The sequence below is a fragment of the Pavona decussata genome, unplaced genomic scaffold (assembly GCF_977016875.1).
Source record: "Pavona decussata unplaced genomic scaffold, jaPavDecu1.1 SCAFFOLD_6, whole genome shotgun sequence".
Taxonomy (NCBI): Eukaryota; Metazoa; Cnidaria; class Anthozoa; order Scleractinia; family Agariciidae; genus Pavona; species Pavona decussata.
The window spans coordinates 6,634,883-6,657,005 of NW_028145430.1; the positions used below are offsets into that span (position 1 = coordinate 6,634,883).

Below are 22,123 nucleotides of genomic sequence, written 5' to 3' on the forward strand. Positions count from 1 at the left end.
CTCTCAGCCACTGGAACTTCCCTTGTTGCTGAAACGAGTGGCGCTTAAGCGATGTTTATTTGACATATCTCTACGCACCGGAACGCGTGAGGTAAATTCTTGTTCAGCTCCAAAGTATTCACGCACGGTTTCCCGTCTCAGACGTGATAACCGAGTGAAGTGATGCGGAAGACAGCTTTAGTAAATTGGTTTGACGCCAACTTATCAGCCAAACCGGAGCTTAATGTAATTTTAAGAATGATATGCTTCATCATGTACGTTGTTGTTTTTGTTTTGTGTAGTGTTTTGTTTTTGCACCTTTATTCCGTGGTAAGAAGGATGTTTTTATTGGTAGTTTTCCAACAGAATCCTCCATTTCCAGCTGTTATGATCGATAGTTACAATTTAGCTTGTCTGAACCTTACTCAGTCTCCGTTACATCATTTCCTGTGCTGCTGAAGCCGAAGATGTGATACACAGTAAAAAATGAGTAAGGTCAACCCGGATGATGAATAATCAAGGTTTGTCTCAGTATCTTGTCTCCTGAGATAAAAAAAAAAAGAAAAAAAGATTACTTTAATATCAGACCATTTTTATTGCAACCTTCAAGCCAGGGCGTGACAAAGCGCCTTGAAAAATCCCTTTTTCCTTCCGTTTTCCTTGACGTTATGGCAAACTGTTGGCACGCCAAAAGAACATCGTTATCATCACACCCTTCTTTGTCGGCCCTTGTTTATTCTGTGCGCCAAAATAAGCGATAAATCTCATTGTCTCCTTTTCCGTCTAAGGCCACAAAAAGCTCCATATTACGCTTGAGCATTGTTCTTTCGCTAGTGAATACAACTCGGGAAGCACTTACCTTAGTGCACATTTGCACGGAGTTTTGTTTAATTAAATAATAACGGAACATTTTTGGCTGAAACTTCCCTTACGAAAATATCATTTCAGTTTGCAATACACCTGTTTCGAAAGGTTAGTCCCGGAAAGGGAAAGCACTCTGTGAAACGGACTGACGATTTTAAGAGAAACTTGTGTAATGTTGTTGGAGGATTCAAATCCTTTTAGGTCGCAGATTGCTTTCCAAACTTATTCTCAAGCGACACTATTTGACAGGTAGACAGTCTTCTGCCAAGGAAGTGATTTTGTCTCCCTTTGCAATACACAGGAAATCACGGCTTTTATGTTCAAAGTGTGTTTGGAAAACTAATTTGATTGCTTTGGTCTCCTTTAGTTTCCTGTGATCAAAACTAACGCCACTCGCCCTTCTTGGCCTAGCGCTGTGATTGTAATATGTATGGTTGTACTATACGGCCACGCCCGTATTCATCAAACAGTACGCGTAAAATATTGGAAACCTCAGTAAATAATATTCAGTAAAATAAAAGCAAGTGTCAGGGACTGTATGGCCTTGAATCTCGTTTAGCTTGTATTCGTCTGCCATTGTTCTGTTGTGCAGAGTGATCAGTGGAAGACGCTTTTGCAACAGTTGAAGACTGGCACGGTGACAGTAAAACACCGGAAACCTCCTGTTTTTATTGCCAACGACCACACCCAACATGTACGATTCCAATTGAAAAATTCCAATCATTTAGTGAAGACAAAGCCAATGCATTCTCTTGATTGATCCGCAAGACGTACGCCAAGGTAAAGGTCGACGTTGTGTGCGGAAGACGCGTTAGAACTGTTATCGATATGTTTCACCGTGTTGTTTGTCCTTGATGAATGTGCGTTGGAATATTGTTTATGCATGTGGGCTAGGTGTTTCTTTCCGGTGAACTCTGCAGTTTAAAAGTTCGGCCATTTCCAGCTATCAGTTAATTAATTCAGCTTAAATTTCACAATCTCAGCCGAAGGGCATTTCAGATTTCTCAGCTATCACTCACCGAGAACCCACTTCACCTGACCTTAAACAAGTATTGGACCTTTCTCAACGTGTCTTGTGATTGCGGCGGGATTCCGGTTCCATCTCATAGATATTGGAGGTCAAATTATGTTCTAGCGTTAGTACAGAAAAAAATAAACCCGGCCTGAAACACTGTACCGAAAGATGAGCATCACAGCTGTATTCTTTCGTTTATTTTTTGGCCCAAATTTCCCATTCCCATTGCCACACATTTGAGCTTGCAGTAGTGAAATCTTACTGGGGTTTTAGTATTTCGCGTGATCATGTGCTTGACAAAACCTGTCAGAAATTAGGATTGTGAAATGGCTGCTCTCTACGATAAAGAAATTTCGCAATTTGAACATATCTTCTGGAACCATCACCGCTTCAGTTGCAGCAAGGTTATCAATTTATTCCACTGATAACCAGTGTCGTGTGGAAATTAACCTTACTATGTTAACAGTTTACTATAAATATGCATGTTTTCTTCGGCTCAGTCATAGCTGTTGGTGAGCCAATTTTAGATTTCTTTTGAGATAGCTACAGATTTCCGCCGGAAATTTTCAAGTTTTAGGACTGCCTCTTTCAAAATCTCAGTCACGCATCTATCAGAATCCTACATTTAACTGTCAGTTAGTTCTTCCAAACAATTAAATTAAAAAAGAATTCCTTATGTCTTCGAAACCGGCCTTTGTACGCCTTTTGCACACTTCATAGTTTTCCCTTTTCAGCCTCCAAAAATCAGCTGACAATCTTGGACAGAATGTAAAGGAAAATGAAACCTCCCTCCCTCCCCGCCTCTGGAAGCAACGCGCAATTTTGCCATCATTGAAATCGGGGGAGAGGTGGTCTTAATTTCACATTTTAACAGTCAAAGATTGTCACTATAAACCTGGAGCGAATACCACCTTCATTTTATGAAAAACACTATGCATGTTATGATGTATCAGATTTGATTTTAGTGGGAGAGGGAGGGGGGAGGGGTAGTGGGAAGTTTTTTTCAGTTTTCATGTCACTGAGGGATGCTTCTCTTTGTTAGGACAAAGAAATATTGTTTTCAAACAGTTATTTAATCTGGCCGCGGTATATTTCAGTATTCGAACTCTATCTGTCGTTCGGCCAGCTGCCAAAACAAGGTAAATGAGTCTTGTACGTTGCACTTGGCTTGGTGTCATATTTTGCGTCGTATTTTCGAGTTATCATGTCATCTGCGGTGTCTAGAAAAGGTTATGGGGCACATGCAAATCGTGTACTGAATTAGCTGCTTTGCATTCCTGTGATCATGGGTTTTGGGGCTTATATCATGCCAGATGTTAAATCTGGAGACGTAAGAGTTATTTTAGGCCTGCAATTGCTGAGGGCGTCGCCCGGATCATCAAATGTCGTCACCTGATAAAATGCTGGTTATTGGACCTGGCTTGTACAACTATGGGGCTTTTATCCGGGGGAGGGGAGGGGGGTGGACTAGAAGATGGCCAGGCGTAATTGTTACCGGTATTTTACGGTAAAAGGAGCGAATATCATAGCGTTCATTTTCGATTTAGCTTGCGTATTATATATTGTGCGGGGAATTTTACAGGAAAATATCACACAAGATTGTTTCACCGCGGTTTCGAAGTCGAGCCGCGCCCAGACGGCAAGCTGAGCTAGGCCTGGGAACTAGAGCGCCTGTGTTTGTGACGTCATTAGTGCAATAAAGCATATCGTTCTTTCTGTTGATCTCCTTTTCCATTGAATTGAATTCAGTGGCAATTTACCCAGGCTATTTTGAACTGCCGCGCGCTGTCGTGATCAATGACATCAATTGGGGTCGATTTTCGTTTCCGTGAGTAATTATTTCTGTGTACGAGAGATATGGCGCAATTTGTCTTGACAAGTTTTGGTCACACTTCTATATTTGGTGCGATTTTCTCTGCTTGGGATTTAAAGGAACTTGAATTTACCGGTAAATTGCACACTTTTTGTCATGTCATTTGATATATTGATCATGGGGTTTTGTTGTCTTCATATGATACATTTCCAATAAAATATAATACCTCTCGTGTTCTGTTGCTTGATTCGTGTTTGCTCGGTGTCGTTTGGGGTTGATATTTTAATTATAAGTACATCGTAGGCTTTTTCTTCTGCAAGGACGTATTGCTTCTGAGGAGTATTATATTTTCCATTTCGTCTTTTTGTGCGTGACACTTCTTGTGTCGGAAGTTTAATGTCCGCTGTTAAATGACTATAAAGGTCGTCTTTATGTTGAAGCTGATTCACGTAGATGCGATCAGACGTGCTCGTCCCCTTATTTTGGTTATGTGAAGGTATAAAGGAAAAGTTGCTTCCGCGGATAAATGTCATAGTTGTTTTGCTGAAAAGTAAATAGAAATTTTTATTATTTCGTGGGATGTTAACTGAATGCTAACAAGTGTTTTTGAGGCAAATTTCATTTTCAGTACATTTACTTATCAAAAATTTTAAAACGCGGTGAATAAATTTCGCTTTGACGTACGTGGCGTGTTTCAGCTTGGTGGTTTCTGCGCGTGTCCGCTTTTACAAAACACAATACCCTGACGCAGTGCGCCGTGAATAAAAGGCTCGCTGTCATGTAGGATGTATACTTTATTATTTGCGGAATAAATTTGTTTGTGTATTATAAGAAAAAGCCACCTGGAGTTTTGCAATCGACGAACACTACAAGAGCGGTATGGCACGAAACTCATTTGAGTTTTGAGTCGTCATCGTTTAGTTCCACTGAGGAATGATTCAGATTTTTTGACGTGTGTAAAGATTGAGCAATATAATGCCTGGAAGACTTGGATCAAATGACAGCGTATTAATTTTTCCGCTGTCAGGCTCCATCCTGTCAATAATTTGATCCGAACAAGAGTGTTTAAATTTCCTAAAAATAATATTATAAACACGCCAGAGATGATTCAAATTTTTGACCTGTGACAATATTGAGCAATGTCTGCAGTGGGTCGAATGACGCCACCTTTGACAATAGCTCCACAGTATTCATTACAAACAGGATTTGTTTCAAATGCAATTTATTGTATCCGGTGGCACTGAAGCATTCCGCATAATAATTACGCTCTGTTCGCCGGAAAAAAAGCTTACTGTATGTAAACTCATCCACCGGGCGGCTTTTGTTTGTGATCAAGCTACCACTTACCCTTTGCCTGGGGTTGGTTACCAAGGAGACGCATGACGTCATTGGAGTGCATTCTATACATTATTTACGTGCGTCAGTTCCTTTTGTTTCTAGAATGAACATGATCAATAAATTTTCCTTGTTTCATTCCGGTGGTTTTAATGCTGCTGTGTGTGATTTTCGCATGTTGTGTTCCCTGGAGTCTTTTTCAGCTGTTTATTATCAAATTTTAAAGTCCTTTCAACAGAAATATATTCGCTTTGCCATACCCAGCTGATATTTTATCCCGAAAAGGTCGCAAGGAAGTTATCGGTAGATCACGTGATTATGCTAAGAGTGGCCAAGAAATTGAATATTCATTTTTGAGTTGATTGCGTTTTCTTTTGCAAGCAACATCGCAGTTATTGACAGAAACGTCCTGCGTCGTCGTAGGCCAGCTCTAATTCCCTTTCGTTGCGGTAAACAATTCATTTCATTTCTGGTAGTCTGATATCATAATTTATCGACCTCGAGACGCCCCGCCTTGTGTTTGTACACTTCATGATTCAACGACTGGTGTGACGTCACAGGAAGTGTGTGTGAGTGATTGTTTTGACGCATTGGCTTGGAGCGCGGTTCGGTCACTCATATGATAATTTACAACGAGCCTAAATTTAGAATTTAGAGGGCTCATACGGTGATCGAGTTTCGCGTCACATTTATTTGATAGCAATTGTTTTACTCGTTCTTTGAGGATTAAAAGTTCTGGGTCGCCCTGCTGGCATTTTTCCGACACGCTTGCTCGATTTCCAAGCGATCAAGAAATTTGGCGAGTTTATGATCACACGTGCCTCCGATAACGTAATTGCCACATCGTTAAGCAAAAGCGAATACAATCTTCACCGAGTGACTCGTTATGAAGAAGGAACTGGGAATGTTGAGGCCGGATTTATAACCGTAGAGCGGAGGACTTCATTTTTGTTGAACTGCAGACGTTTTTGAGGAAGAACATTGTCAAGTTCGATTCCAGTGAACTAAGCCGCGTAGTGGTCAAACATGTCGGCTCCCCGCTTTCATCGTCAGCACTGTTATTTGTGCGATCTTCCCCATTCTCCATGGGCAATTTTACAAGATTTTTCGGAACCCGTTTGTCGAGGCTGCTGCAACTACGAAGGAGCTGACCGAATTGAAGATGTCATACATTATTCCAGGATTTTGAGGCGAACTTGGGAAAATAACGAAGCTAACAGGAGTCGTGGCGTGAAAACAGAGCGGCTAAATTCGGCGGGTTCGTCTATGTCTTCCACTCCAAGTCCGCCACCCGCAAACGGTACAAACCACCCGCCACAATTTTCAGAGCAAAGGAAGAATGCTGGAAAGCTTCAGAACGCTCACAGAATTGGCGAGGAAACTGTGGAAAATTCGCATGGATTCGGTAGCGCTGAAGCGGTGAATGGACCGGGCACGAAAGGAACTCGGCCTCCAGGAAATATTGGTCCTCGCGAAATGGAGAGACGAGGTTCTAATTTCAACATCGAAGACGTTAGGCATGCTGCAGTAGCAAACGGAAATACATTACAGAGACAGCATCCACCCTTGACCCCGAGTGGACCCCAACAAAATTTTGTTGTCGACGGCCCAAGACCAGAACTAATACGGGAAACTTTAGCCACCCTGAACAGGTCTTGTCCGTTTGATATCAGGTTCAAGAAGGATTATGCGCTGGTCGGCCGTGTGTTTGCTTTCGACGTCAGCTGCAAGCCTGGAATTGATTTTGAGCTTAAAATTTTCATTGAATATCCTCGGGGTTCGGGGTGCGTTTTTCAAAGCGCTTCAGGAGTAGCTAAGCAGATGTACACAGAGTCAATGAAAGAAATGGCAAAGCCACTTTCCTCTGGATTCAAGTATTTGGAATACGAAAAAGATCGCGCAAATGGAGAATGGCGTTTGCTGGGCGATTTTCTTCCCGAGCCGGTTCGTTTGTTCAAGGAAGCTATCAATCCTGAGTTTTTAGCCAAACCTCAACTAGATCCTGAATTTCCAGTTTTACCTCATGTCAACCTCAGCTTCAACCGGTCAGGCCCAGCTTATGGTCGAAAACGTAAAGGTGCAGTTGATTTGGAGGAATTTGAAGTTGCAGCTGGAAAGCGCATGGGACCTCTCCATGGTCACATGACTCGTGACGACACTTTGCATGGTATGTGGATGCAAAACCAATCAGGAGAAGCTGTCAAATTACCTGTACATGTCCCAGGAACACCTCTCCCCCCAGGAACACCTGTTACCTCCATACCATCTGCGTCAGTTCCACCAATGGTTGCACTGCCAGTTTCCAAGGCAAGCTTAGTAGTTTCAGAACAGCACGCCCGTGCACAAGTTAAATCTCCAATGGGTACCATGGTGAATCGGTTTGATTTGCCACCAAGTTCTGTACTTCGTGATGACTCCAGAAATGGCCCAAATACTCTTGTGCCTGTTTCGCCAAACACTGAGCGACTGTCACCACGGCAACGTCAGTCACCCAGACCCTTACCAGGTGGAGTTAAGGGTGACTCACAAGGGGAAGGAGAGGCAAAAGGGCGGAGTTCGGCCGTGAACATTTTGACATGCAGCCTCTGCCATGACAAGCTGGAGGACACTCATTTTGTGCAGTGTCCATCGGTTTCTCACCACAAGTTCTGCTTCCCCTGTTCTCGTGAGAGTATTAAGAAGCAAGGAGCTGGCTCAGAAGTTTTCTGCCCCAGTGGTGAAAGGTGCCCCTTACAAGGCAGTGATTTGCCTTGGGCATTTATGCAGGGAGAAATCGCAACCATTCTTGGAACTGCAAACGAAACTTATAATAATGTGAAAAAGGAAAAAGAAGGTTGAGGTTTCCTCTTTGATTCATAAATATGTTAAATGCAATGTCATTTAGATACAAAACAGATTTAATTTTTAAAATGTGTGTAGTGGAATTCATGTTATTACATGGCATTTTTGTTTACATTGTGCATTGTCACTCAGATCAGCCTTTTAGCCAGAATTTGGAAATTGTTCATGAGAAGGGCATTTCTCCCTTAACATTTTAAAAGATTATGTGAATTTTCACTGACTTCACAGACTGGGCATCAACAGGATGTGTGAATAACTGTCTGGCTAAATCCTTGATTTGGATTGTTTCTTCTTTTATTAGGCCTGTATCATGTTTGAATTTTTTTGAATATGTACTGCTAGCATTAAAAAAAAATGTATATATATATTTCTTTGTGATCGAGATTTTACTCTTGATTAGTGCTAAGCAACTAGGAGTTGATCAAAAATGCCTGACCAAGAATAAATTGTAAATTAATGATTTCATAATTTATTTTGTGCTTGTTTACACGAGTAAATTTGTACTACTTACCAAAATGAAATGTTATTGCAAAATTTGCAATTTTTTCAACTTTTGCTTTAGATTTAGCTCATGTGTGATAGGCAACTGCTAGGGTTTGTTTCAACCTACATTTCTCATTGGAATTTATTTTGTTCACAGTAGTAGTTGAGTTTTTCTTGGGTGGTTTAGTATGGCTGGCTATTTATTCATAAAAGTAGTGAGGTTTGAATTTCTGTTTCAAATGCTGGGGCTAAAAGTTCCAACATTGTACAGTGTGTGTTGGTCCAACAGCGTTGCAACGTTTTGTAATCCCTGTTACCTGATGTTTTGTGGGATTAATGGTCACTGTGGTTTTAGCCTTCCAACATTACCGTTTAACAAAAGCTGAAGGTGTCGTATTACAATGTAAGGATGTTTAGCCCTGGCTTTTATACATGGCAGATATAAATATTCCAAGTCTAGGAATTTCACAACTTGTGTGTTTTTTGTAAGTGGTCTATTTATTATTCTGCCCTAATGCCTATTATTCTTGTCGATTGTAGAATTCACAAAAATTATGCACAAATATTGTTGAAATATTTGCAGGTAGGGTTTTAGTGATAGTCAGTGAAGTGTCTGCAAATACTGACCAAATTTTACAGCTTCCAAGCCAACAAGCAAAGGGTGCATGTCCTTTTCCACTGTAAAATGGTGTTCCTTTCTGTGAAGTCATTATGTTTCCAACGGTTAAATGCATAAATCTTGTGAAAATACAATCCATTTAAACTTAATGGCAGTAGGGTAATTCTTAGTCTTTAAGGTGGTTTGATGTCTTGTTAAATGAACTGTTACTATGATATAACAACAAGGTTTGGTTTCACATTTTTGGTTTCAAAATCCAGTGGCAAAGTCCAGTCAGGGTGCATTTGAATGGCCATATTCCAAATGTGAATTAGCTGAATTGTCTGGAGATATCATCTGCAATTAAGGCATACCACATTTAAATGGTAAATAAAAATCCAGAAAGTGCTTCTGACAAGATAGATTTACATTCTAGTAGCCCTAAATTTCAGAAGACAGATCTCTTGTGAATGTTTTATGTGTATTATTTAATTGGTATGAGGTTTTGTCTGGTGCTTAGATTGTCTGTATATTTGTGACACCTTAACATAGTCAATGATGTAAATGATTGCACTGCAGAACATATTTTGATAGCAACATAGCTTCGTTCTTGTCCCGCATTTTAGTGGCAAGATGACAGCTCTGTGGGTAGCTTCTTGCTGTTAAGCTTTTTCATAGGAAGGTACAGCCAAACCTCAACAGACACTTTAAGGATCTCCCAGTTTCCAACAGTTCTTTTCTGTAGAGACCTTAATTTGTGCTCAGTCTTGCTGCAGTTATTTACATGCAAGCACCAGGGTCCGTGGCTTTAGTGTTTGTTTGAAAGAAGTTGGACTGGACTACAAACTTACCTTGTGTGTCATTTTGTAAACACATTTTATTTTGAAAATTAATTTTTTTTATACAGGAAATGGACATGTTGTGAAAATTTTACTTGTCAGACTTGTAGATTTGTGAACCACTTGGGTTAAACAAACCAGTTAATGCTGTGATGGTATTTGATTAGAGTCTTTCTGTGTAAAGAAGTCGTTTAGTGCAGTTATGTTTGATCAGATTTTTGAGTTTGTAACTACATACTTGCCTCTCTGTTGATGTGTGACTAACATTTCTTATTGGCAATTTTTGACAACAGTACAGCTAATTTTACTGTGCCGTAATGAGAAAAGTAAGGAATTGCTTTTTCATAAGAAATGTATGTTAGTGGGAACTAGTTTATAGGACCAACCAGACTTGGTGAAATGATACAGCACCTTGAAGTACATCAATGAACTGAATATTTTGTGGCCACGTTTTTGTTATCTTAGAGAGTCGTTAGACAAGTAATGTAGAGGTGCTGTGAATGCTCTTGTTCTTGTCAGGTTAATGTACATAATGAGTGATTTTTAAGACAACTGTACTGTATTGCCCAAGAAATCTGGTATTAAAGATGTGTGTCTGGAAATGTTAGTCTTGGGTCATTATTTGGCACAAAGTAACTGAACATATCATACATGCAAGGTCGTCAAGAGTATTGTCACACCCCAGCAGGAGAAATTTGCAAGCTGCCTGCAACTTACATCCCACAGCATTAATTTGTTTGTCTGTTTGTTTTTCCGGCATTCATTGATTCAACTTCCTGGAGGAGACATGGGACAAAAGGGGGTGGTTTTAAATTATGTAGTCTTACACCTGTAAGCTGTGATCATGCTTGAGCATTTCACTGCAGAATCTGAGTTTACTAACATGGGTAAAACTATGTAAACTATGTATGAGTGTAAATGTCACCCAAAACAACCAAGTTAATTGACAGGAAAACTTTTTAACCATGCTGGAAAAAATGCATGGCTTAGCTTGGTAACCAAGAGATGTCTGCTTGTGGTGGCTTGATGCTTCATCACAAGATTGGTTTTCCGGTCACTTGGGCTTCTGACACTCAAATTATAGTAAAACAGCTTGTTGATGAGGTTGATCACTGAATTTATTTATTTTTTTTGAAAATTCAAAAGGCAAAAAGCAATGAAATTCAGTTCTCTTTAATACTCTTCCAGCACCAACCATTTGTAAATGGTCAAATTCTGTATTTTCTGTAAGTGAAAATATATCAGTCCATGTGATGCATCTTCACTTGTGTACATTTCAATTCAATGATGCACAATGAATCAATTGCAGTTGCAAGGCCTGACTTTTCCAGATCCTACAGAAACTATTTAATAGCACTATTAATAAAGATATTGCCAGAGACTGCCTCTTTTTTCACTGTTCTTCTTGACAGATTACTTCATCTGTTTGAGTCAGCACAGACACAATTTCATAATTTTACTAAAATTGAGTGTGTGAACACAGCATAACCCATGATTCTCATTCAATAGACCCATGTATCTTCATAAGTGGGCCATTTTAAGTGAGTAATCGGGGTTTTTATTAATTGTTGTGGTGGGATGGTTCTTGATTTATAAGAGACAGGCACCAGTCATTCTTCTTGTCTACACTGGCTTTAATTCTCTCTAAAGGCAGGTATGATGTTCAGTAGTAAATGGTTACCAACTGGTACCCTGCTCCCAGCTTCTAATAAAACCCTTGGCCAGGGGTAAATGTGTGGCTAGTCAGTATACACTCTATACCGACTTGACACTGTGACCAGGAGACAATGATTAACTGTTGAGGTTGGCTGGAATAAAATTGCTTTAGACTGTGGTTTTGTTAAAACCTGTCTGAGCTTTGGTTAGATAACCAGTTGCCCAAGGCTTTTTTTTTTTCAAGAGGACAATAGAAGGGGTTTGACTTGTGCAATCCATATTGAAACCTTCGTGTTAACACTATTGATAATACAGCTTCAATACGTTTCTTGCACACAAATCATCTTGTTGCTCCTCAATTTTATCACAATTTATCTTGAATAATCGTCAATAAGTGTGTATACTTCAGGTTTCCATCAATTCTGTCCTTATTTTTGTTGAAAGAAGCTAAAAACAAAACTTTGTTATTGTAATGATATTGTGTCTGATCTCTTTAAATACTGATATAAACCTACTAACAATGATCCCACTCCTATTGTATCTTTACTGGTTCTGAATTTCATTTTTAAAAATCTTGCCTTAAGTTCTGTTAAATGGTTTTAATAATTTTTCAGTTTGACAACAGTTAAATGGTTGTTTTAATAAAAAGCTGTTGATATATTTTTATTTGCAGTATTGTACTCCCAGAAACAGTGGCATTATCCAATGAAGTTGGTAAAATCAAGACAGATCTGAGGGACATCCTTGCTGTAAGTGACCTTAATGTAGGAAATCTGAGAAATATTTCCTTGACATTTGAAGGGATTCCCACAAAAGGGGCATATATTGCTTTTTTGGTGAAATTTTTTTTCACAGGATCTTGCTAATTTTTTACATATGGACTTGTTTTGACATGATGAATGTTGTTCTGCGATCTTTTCTGCTTTTTTTGCTTCATTTTCGAGAAAAAATTGAGTCAACACACACACACTCCACACGTTATTAGCTAAAGCTATAAGTCTACTCCAAAATTGAATGAAAAGAGGGTACCACCAGTCTTTTTCTTGAGAACAAAGAGTTGAAATATGGTAATTTATTTTCTGAAGAGACTTCAACTTCTGTCTGTAAAACCAGGGTGTCCATAATAGTAGCTTGACCCTTTAGAAGTCTATCAAGGCAGCTTATTTGTGGTTGCTCAGTTGATTAATAATTGTACATTGTTGTTTTATGCTGGACCTGTGTGGGGCAGGAGACAGAGAAGCTTAAACAGGAACTTGTTCAGCAGCAGCTGCTTAAGGTTGGTACTACATGCTGTTAAAGGGGCAGTGTCACATTTTGTAGTTACTTTGAATGACCAGAAAACATATTTGTATCAATGGAAACATTGAAATAACGGTTTCCTTTTGTTAACAATAACCCTACTAGAATACAGAAACCAGTGTTAATCATCTTTGGTTGCGGATGGTTAGGATTAAAATAGATTGCAACTTGAAAAAATTACTAGGCAATTTTTTCAAGTTCTTCCTTTGTCTTTTGTAGGAATCACTAAAAAACTGATAATAAATTGCCCTTCCCAGGAGAATTCAATTAATATTTTCATCTCAGTTCTCTAAGAGGAACTTGATGATAAAGAAAACTTACCTTGTCAAATTTTTTTAACCGGGTTTTGACCAAAACACAGAGAAATCTCTGTGACACTGCCCCCCTTACTTGACAGCCAGTTAATCAGATGTCTGGAATATCATGTTAGAGACCTATGCAATGGTATTAAAGGTGGAGAAAAATGAAGTCATTATGGTGATAATTAGATGTATTCGTACAAGTGATAAGCAAACTGGACAACTGCTTTATATTGGGGTGTGACTTTACTAGATTTGATTTGTTGCCCCACGGTGGAGCTTATAAAGCTGGGTTCAGTGCATGTCTTGTTTTCAATTATTTCACATAGCTTACTTGTTCCAGTTTGTTTGTTTTTTAAATATTTCATAACTTTGTATATTATGTGAAATGATTAGCTGTATGTTTGGTTTCACGTTCATGTTAGGCTCCCTTTATAAGGTCTCACAAATAAATATATTTAACAAATAGATTCCATTTTGCCGTGCGTCTGTACTCTGATAACGCACAGATGACGTCAAAACGTGGTGAGAACAAAGAAGTACGCTACAAGCCGCAGGCGACTAGCGTGACTGATGTTCTCATCACGTTTTGACGTCCTCTGTGCGTTATCAGAGTACAGACGTCCGGCAAAATGGAATCTATTTGTTTTATACAATAACCAAGACATTTCACCGCATTTCATAAGTGAGCATCGCGTTGCCTGAGCTGAGTCAAAAACTTTCCAGCAACCTCAGTTTTAGACTACTACACACATGCAATTGTGATCTTCTAAATTAGAGTTTAATCCGAAAGAATTTCACTAACAATATTTTCAAAACCAACCTTTATTCCAGAAGGAAATCCTGACCCCAAAATATACAGCATGTAAGTCGCTTCACTGCGATTTGTAATCGATTACTCGCCATTACCAGATTTCTATTGGCGACATATTTCGACAAATATTTGCTTCCTTTTCACGTCACAACAAAGTTCTAGCTTTTTTGTCCTGATTGAGATCACTCTCAACAGTCTTTGTCCAATTTTTTTTTTTTGGACAGTTTTCCTTTCCTGCGAAAATTTGCCTGTTTTTGTCCCCTGCTCGCAAAAACAGTTTGCAAAACTTTGTTGACCAGTCACTCTGGCTGGACTCTAGACTCTGATCACGTGCGCCGGTCACGTCACTCGATGACGTCAATCGTGCATCTATACTCTAATCACACACTCCTCTAGACCAATCAAAATGCGAGTTTTACACAGTTCATTGTATAAATTAATATAAATAGTACCTGTAAACAGCTTTCCTGGCCTTGAAGATTAATGCTATCCTGAGTTGAGTTGAGTTGATCTCAAGTACATGAACAGCTGAATATTCATGGAACTGACTCTACCCCTAATCCCAGCCATTCCTTAGCTTGTTTCTGACTTGTTGACAGCTTCTTCAAATAATTTTGATTTTTGTATTTTAATAGGATGATACTAGAAGTCATTCTAGTGCATCAAGGTTCAAACCTGTTGGCCGATCTCCTTTGGATGAATATCTGGTATGCACTTTATTGTAATGTTCTTGTTGAATTGAGTGGTTATTTAGGAGTTATTAGTTGTTATTATCATTATTGTTATCATTATTAGTTTGCTGTCTTAAATGCCCCTCACTGCTAGTACCTACAACATCTGAGGTATCAGGTGGGATGTTTTTTGGAACATGTTTTGACCATTCTGAAAAAGGAATGCAATAAAAAAAAGAACTTATGTTTACGATGTAATTTTCCAGTGCATGTGCACAAAGTGAAATGTTTTTGGAGGACTTATTTGAGAGGGCACTAAACTGAGTCAGAACTCGGATGCTAGACTGTGGAAATGTGGTGTAAAGTAACATTTGAAACAAACATACATTTGAGTTTTCATTTTATTAATAAATAAAATGTAATATGCCATTAGTAATGTACAACCATTTGAAAGGTACAGTTTATACAGTTTATTTTAATTAACATCTCTTTTCTTGAAGGGTGAAGAGTGATAAACCATCAATCAATTTTAATTTTTACATCTCCTATCAAATAATACTTTTTTTTCACATCAGGAACCTTTGTACAATTCAGCTCCATCAGGAAATCCATCAACGTCAGCAACAACATCAGCAACAACAGGTTAATTGCTTGCAATACTTTAAGCTTTTTTATCAAGTGTATTCCTTGCCTTAGACTGATGTTCCTACGGAAACAGCCATCAATATTATTATTATTTGGATATTATGTTGTGAGTTTAACCATTATTATTATTCTGAAGATAAACTCTTTGTATATTTTGTCAGGTGTTTTGCCAACAAATTCAATTAGACACTATGCTGATGCAGAGCGCATCCTCCAAGATGTTCAACAACGTCGGGAACATCTTGACAGAAACTTAGAGGCTGTGATACGTCAAAGAGAAGAACAAGATTTATATAACCTGGTGGATAGCATGGCTCCACTGACTGGGTAATTTTAATTGTTTAATTTAAATTAAGTAATTCAGTAAAATTTTATAAGCTGGCAAAAGTGTTGAACAAATGTACATTATTATTTTCATTATTATAGTTGTTGTTGTTATTATTATTATTATTTAAAAATAGTGTTCTATTTTCAGTAGCTCTACAGTTTGTAGTTTTTCTGCTAAAGCAATGTATATAGGAAAGAGTTGTCAGAAGGCACCCTTGAAGGTTGATAGTAACCTAGAATAATCCTTATTAAATGTATGCTCTTTTGTAGTGAGTTTGATGAGATGGTAAGAATAAGAAGGGAAGTGGACAAGAGGATAGGGGAAATCACTACAACAGTACAGGTACATAGTACACAGTGTAACATGATCATGTGGTTTACAATATGAACTTTTATACAATAATTTTTGGATTAAGTTTGGAAGCAATGTCTGGTAATACTTGAGATGTAAAAATCACTGGTCTGCTGGTATAAGAATATTGAGTAAATATTTATGCCATGCAGTGAACTGATTGTCCTGTCTCCAGTCTGGTGTATTGAGGCTGTTTTGGTGAGTGTTGTTGGATCAAAGCTTTGACAAGACCAAAAATTAGTATCTGGTCAGTGGTAGATCCAGAGCTTCATTCATTGCAAACATGTTTCAGAATTTAAATAACATCAGCCAGCTGGACCTAATTTTCTTCGACATAAAAAAAATGAACTCAGGTCACTCTCCAAGATTTGCCACACGTCATGATGATGCCACAGGATCCACAAAAGAACCACAGGACACCTATACAGCCAGAGCTTTACTCAACCCCCCCCCCCCCCACCCCTTCCTCTTAGATAGAGGACATTAGCTCTGTGCAGGATAACCAACAGTATGTTATCACTGCAGTAACCCATCATACTCCTGGGTAAAGAGAGACAAAATTAGAGAAAAGTTTCTTGTCCACATTTTGATCAAACCAGGGTATCAAGCATGCCTTTGTAGGTCACTAAATATTTACAAGTTTCAGGGGAGAAGATAGTAAAACTTAATATTAAAGTTGATGGTTATTTTTTAAGGCAATATGATATGAATTTCACGAACAAGAATCACTGTGCAACTTATAGCCTGTTGAACCAATATGATTGATATTAACCATTAATTTTTCTTGTTGATGGATGAACTTCATGTGTGTTAAATAAACAAAGGTGTATTTTTCCTTTCAGAGAGAAATTAAACAGGAAACTAGTGGTACCTTGGAGCAAAAGCAAGACTTAAATCTTGCAAAGAAGCAAAAATCACAGCCAGTGAAGGCTGCATCTTCAGGACCAAGAAGAGTGGAACAGCGTCTCACAACTCAAACCTCCGTTGCAGGAAAAAAAGTGGTGAAGAAACCCACAGGCAAAGAAAATCTGCCGGAGAAATTGGTGGAGAAAAAAACCAAGGTACCATGCATTGTATGAATTGAAAACATGGAGCATTTTTTGATATTTATAGTTATGTATAATCCATTAATATTCTACATTTTATATTTGTCACCTTTGGCCAATTCTTGTGTTCATAGCTTTTCAGACAATTACAACTTGAGCTAGAAGTAACAAGTGCTAACTAAATTTATTAAACTTTGAGATCAACCACCTATGGTATAATGTATAATATAAAGATGTATGACAGTTAGTGAAGCCTTGAATCATGGTGAATGACCCTAATTTACTGTGAATCATTGACAAAATAGTACTAAATATTCACTCTAACTACATACAAGAGTGTACATGCTAAATAAAAAATACCAGTGAAGTACCGGTAGTGATTACACAGAAGCTACTTTGCTTTCTTGTTATCCAGTGTTTTCTTCCATTCGAGGAACATGTTGTATGCATGTTACAATATGTTTTCAGCACCTTTATGATCAGTTATTGTAAGTCAATAGACCATTTCCAACAGATTAAAATACTATCTTGGCTACGAGGCTTGGGGGAATAAAACGAAAGAAATTAATTATTCATCTCTGAACTTCAATGTAATTTCTGTTGTTTTAATTCCCCCTAGCCTTGTAGCCAACTGAAGCTAGAATTTTAATATATCGGAAATGGTCTATTCCTCGTATTCAAGAAAAAATAAATGTGGATGTTATGTTATACTGATGCAATGTTTCTTTTGCAGGTAAAGACCCAAGCACCTTCAAAACGTCCTGTTACAGTGACCCCAGCACAAAAACAAGTATACCTGTCAAGTGTGTATGGCCGACAACCGTATTACCCACAGAGAACAACTTCCAAGGCCCCATATTTGCATTACCAGTCTCCAGTTAATCCTAAGACGGCAGCTATCATGGCTGGACTGATGGCTGGCGACAGGGGAACAACTAGCAAACCCGTTTTACAGGATGTGACAAGAATACCAGAAAAGGAAGTTGTTGCATCAAGAAAGAAAAAAGCAGATGCCGCCAGACCTTTAATATCCAGTCTTCATGGCCAACCATCCATGTCTAAAGACAATACACAGTATTACTTTCACCCTCGAGTTGATTTGCCTCACTTTTCACCCGAAGAGGGAAGGGTTGCTGTGCCATTGGAAGGACAGTTAGTGCCTATGGCTATCCCCCTTGGTAAACCCAAGACTGATCCTGCATTACGGCCTCCTATTGTCACTAAAGACACGAAGAGTACCAGTCACATTGAAGGTAACAGATATTATGTATTAAATAGTTTATTGTTGCTCAGTACTTGGTTACATCTTCTCAAAGAAGCTTGCTCCAGTAGGTCATTAAATGTCATTAGAGGGTCTTCTGTCATTGTAGTTTTGCCTTTTCCGAAATATTGGCAAGTTAGACATCAGGTCAATTTTCATAAATAAAGAAAAATTCAAGGCTCAAAATTGAAACTTTAAGGTACAATGAGATTGTTACTCCTCAAGAAGCAAAATACTCTTAGGACTTTGTAATTCATGTTTGTGAGGACACATGCAAGAGTAAAAGAAGCCCTCTGTTATTTTTTTAAACTGAAATGAACACTCTTATATTGAAAGTATTAAGATTAATATTTATAATGAGCTTTTCCAGCTGTTGCCTAAAAAATGCAGGGTTCCAAGACCCCAAAGTAGAAAAAAATTGGTTTCCAAGACTCCGTCACCTTACCCGGTCTCTATAAAAGAGAATCGGCAATTGCATTAAATTAGAGAAAGCTTGTAGTTTCGGGTTCCATTGCAAAATTGTCAGGATCCTAGGGACCTTTGGGACCCTGGCGATTAGCTTTAAGGTGGAAAAAATACTAAACTGGTTGAGTTTGAAAACATGGTCACTGGTTGCAACAGATTATAAAGTTTACAGCTGGGGTCCAAGTGTGGTCTGAACTTTTATTCCAGTAGATACACTGATTGTTATTCCACCCCTGGAGTACCTGTGTCTCTGTTGAGAATGTAAAATTTCCTACCCTAGGGACACAGAGTAATGTCAAAACTGAACCTTAACTAAGATAAGATAGATAACTTTATTATATCACGGATATCTCTAACAAAAAACTATTTACAAAATTGTTACAATCACGTGGTAAAAATAAGAATATATCAGACAGTGTAAGCAAAGAAAATCTAGTAGGTTATAAAGAACAACTGAAGACAATGATAGAATTAAAACAAGATATTTTGCTGCATGGCAACATAGCGGTGAGCCAATAAGTAATTTACTTGTTCACTTTTATTGCTTAATATTCTATTTAAAAATTTGATCCAATAGTTCCCAGAATCCATTAGGTGAATCAGGTTTAGACAACTTAAAATGACCAAGACCGGCCTTAAAGGTGTTGATACTTGTTGAATATCGCACAGGTAATTGGTAGCTGGTTCCAATATGTAACTAAAGCTGTTTAATTTCTTGAAATCCCAAGCTAAAGCTGAGAGCCCCTTCCCAGGCAGCATGAAATCCTCTGATGAGTCTGAGGAGCAGTCACCAATCCTGAGTCCTGTGAGACCCAGTAAGCCTACACAGCCAAATGTGGCTGTGATTACTGTGTATGACAAAGAGCTGAGTGAACCAACAGCTCATCAGCACAAACGACACAAGAAATCACCAGGCAAGAAAAAGAAGAGCTCTATGCTGGCAGTGCAGGTACGACAGTGTTTCATTTCAAATCTGAAGCTGATAATTGACAAGTAACATTAACCTAGGCTTTGATATCATAGGTGATTGTGACCTACAAATTGGTGTCAAGGTTTGCTAGACCTAACATGCATGCTAGTCTACTTTGACATTAGAACTCAGTGACTAATGAGCTAAAAGTTTGAAGTTTTTTGCGGTGATGCATTCATTAGAGAAATGGACACAAATTCATATATGCATGACAGCAACAATGTAGATACTCAAAAATGGTTTGAACAAGGGTAATATTTTAAGTTCATTGTAGACACTGTTTGTTGGAAAGTAAAATGACTAAAAAGGATGTTGATAATAATAATTATTATTTGTGTGGTGATGGTGGCTTACTGGAGATGTTAGTGGGGACTTTACGCAACCACAACGGCAACGCCAACAAAAACGTCGCTTGAAAACATAAGTTCGTGTTCCTTGTACTACTTTGCTTATTCCAATGTGTTCAACTTCTGCAATGTGGCCGAACTATCCAATAACAGAACTGGTGGGAATGGTCTTCAAGTTAGCACAGAAAAATGAAAATTATTTACTGTCATGTGCTCACGCTCTCCATAAAACCTTGAATTTGGGCATTTCATGTTGTTGTTTGGCCGAAGATGGCGATGAAATGTATCAAAACTTGTCATGCACGTGCACTGCATTGTTTAGCTCATTAAGCCATTTGTTTATTGATGTTTTTGTTGCCATCGGCGTTGTTTGCGTAAAGTCCCTACTGTTTTAATTGACAGGTTTTACCCACAGTGGATATCGACAGCTTTTCAGAAAGTGCATCCTCTTCACCAAGTTTGCCTCATATTAGTGTAAGTTAAACTTAGCAGGGCTCAGAGATGCTTACCACTGTTACACGTCAAAGAAAAATACTATTCTCTGACAGAAAATACAAACCATTTTTGAAGAGAGAGAGATGTGTTCAGACCTCGGGTTTGGATGAATTTTTTCTTCTCTTTCCAGTCTTTCTAGTTAAATTGATGTTGGTTTACAAAATATTTTGTGCCAATAATTTTGAATCAGATCTGCATTCAATAATAAATGATATCAATAATATTATCCCTTTTTATCTTTTTTTATTTCTTGGAAACTTCTTATTCCATGATTGATCTTTTTATCTTTCTGTTTCTTCTCCTAAATGAGTGCAATCATCTTTTGAATAACTTTTGTCTGTCGTTAACTTTATTTACAGACATCTCGCTATTCCTCTGAACTAGAGTTGAAAGAAGATTTTGTTGAAATTTTGTTAAGTTACTGGTTACCTAGTAATTATGTTTAATGTTCCAAAATTGAAAATAAAAGGGGGATCTATTAATTCATCACCATACTCTTTCTTGCAAAATAAAAAGTTGAAATAATTATCAATGGTAATTGTAGATTTTTGAAGAGAATGACTGGTCTCTATTGCTGTACATAAATTTTATTTAATGCCAAGTCTGGTTAAAAACCTTCTGACCAGTATTACACTGTACCAGGAAATTAATCAAAACTGCCAAATTTATAACCTATGTGAGGTTCCAAAAGGTCCATTTGGCTTGGTTTAAACATGGAAACTTAGTCTTTCCAGTGACTGGGCAAACAAAAATGTGTGTAAAGGATGCCAAAAAGGATCATCAAACTGGCTTTGTAGACATTTTACAGAAGAGTGAGAATTGAGCTCCAAAGCTGTTTTTTTGGAGGAGGGACGGGGTTAAATTTTTTAAAAAGCATTAACGTTTGAACAATGTTTTAATAAGTAGCTACAATTAGGTAAACCTGTATGTAGAGATTTTCCACCCTACACAGTAGAGTTGTCTGCTGTCAAACAGAGGAATAACCTTGAGTTGATTGGCTTCTTTTGTTCAGGATATTCCAGAACCTGCTTCCCGACCTGATGATTCTGAGTACCAGGAATTCAGGAAATTTTTGGCAGTGACAGAGACTGTGCCACAACAAGGAAATGAAGAACAGGTTGGACATTGAATTGGGAGCCATGATAACAATTCATCTAAGGGAGACTGTCGTACATTGGGAAAACTGTCTCATAATTAAGCATGAGTCTTGTTTTTGTTTTCTGATTTACGAAAATGTAGGGAAAAAATATTACCTTTATTATTTGGGTGGGAACATCTGTAAGTTAACAATAATAAATTATTATTTTATTGAGAAGAGGCTGTGACAATTTCAGCCACTCTCACATGATCTACTTAACTGTGGCTGCAGATTTGTTAAACCTGTACAGTGCTGAATCTGGTAATATGTTACTTGAAAACTCTTTATGCAGTCTAATAGGCATAAGCAGTTCTGAAAACACCTTACTACTCTCATGTGTGGGCTCATGGCTGGGTTGCACTGATTGCCTATGATGGGAGCACTAATCTGTCTGGAGGCCTACTGGCTACTAGAGTCCACTGGTTTTTCCAGGCACCCTACTTTAACTCAACAATGCAGTTATTAATTTCCCCTTTAAATCCAACTCCAAATGAATTAAGCTGTTACAAATTTAAGGTTGAAATATGCCAGTTATATAATCTCTCTTCCCCTCTCCTTTGCCCTTCTTAAC

At 38.2% G+C, this 22,123-nt stretch overlaps 2 protein-coding genes across 4 annotated transcripts in view; both read left to right on the forward strand.

Annotated features, from left to right (window-relative positions):
* The window catches only part of LOC146489478 (uncharacterized), a 50,934-nt gene that overhangs the window by 12,260 nt on the left and 16,551 nt on the right, over positions 1-22,123 (forward strand). For 2 of the 3 annotated variants that reach the window (XM_085109018.1, XM_085109027.1), the window contains 11 exons: positions 12,097-12,172; positions 12,652-12,699; positions 14,471-14,542; positions 15,082-15,148; positions 15,313-15,478; positions 15,749-15,821; positions 16,673-16,891; positions 17,610-18,129; positions 19,331-19,551; positions 20,322-20,393; positions 21,427-21,531. In XM_085109018.1, coding sequence (XP_084965144.1) covers positions 12,097-12,172; positions 12,652-12,699; positions 14,471-14,542; positions 15,082-15,148; positions 15,313-15,478; positions 15,749-15,821; positions 16,673-16,891; positions 17,610-18,129; positions 19,331-19,551; positions 20,322-20,393; positions 21,427-21,531 — 1,639 coding nt within the window. Of the gene's footprint in view, positions 1-12,096; positions 12,173-12,651; positions 12,700-14,470; positions 14,543-15,081; positions 15,149-15,309; positions 15,479-15,748; positions 15,822-16,672; positions 16,892-17,609; positions 18,130-19,330; positions 19,552-20,321; positions 20,394-21,426; positions 21,532-22,123 lie in introns of all 3 variants that reach the window. The other variant, XM_085109022.1, reaches the window with a different exon arrangement.
* LOC146489479 (interferon regulatory factor 2-binding protein-like A) lies at positions 5,085-10,374 on the forward strand. The gene has a single exon (XM_085109041.1). It carries the CDS (start codon positions 6,033-6,035, stop codon positions 7,842-7,844), a length of 1,812 nt encoding a protein of 603 aa, XP_084965167.1. The 5' UTR covers positions 5,085-6,032; the 3' UTR covers positions 7,845-10,374.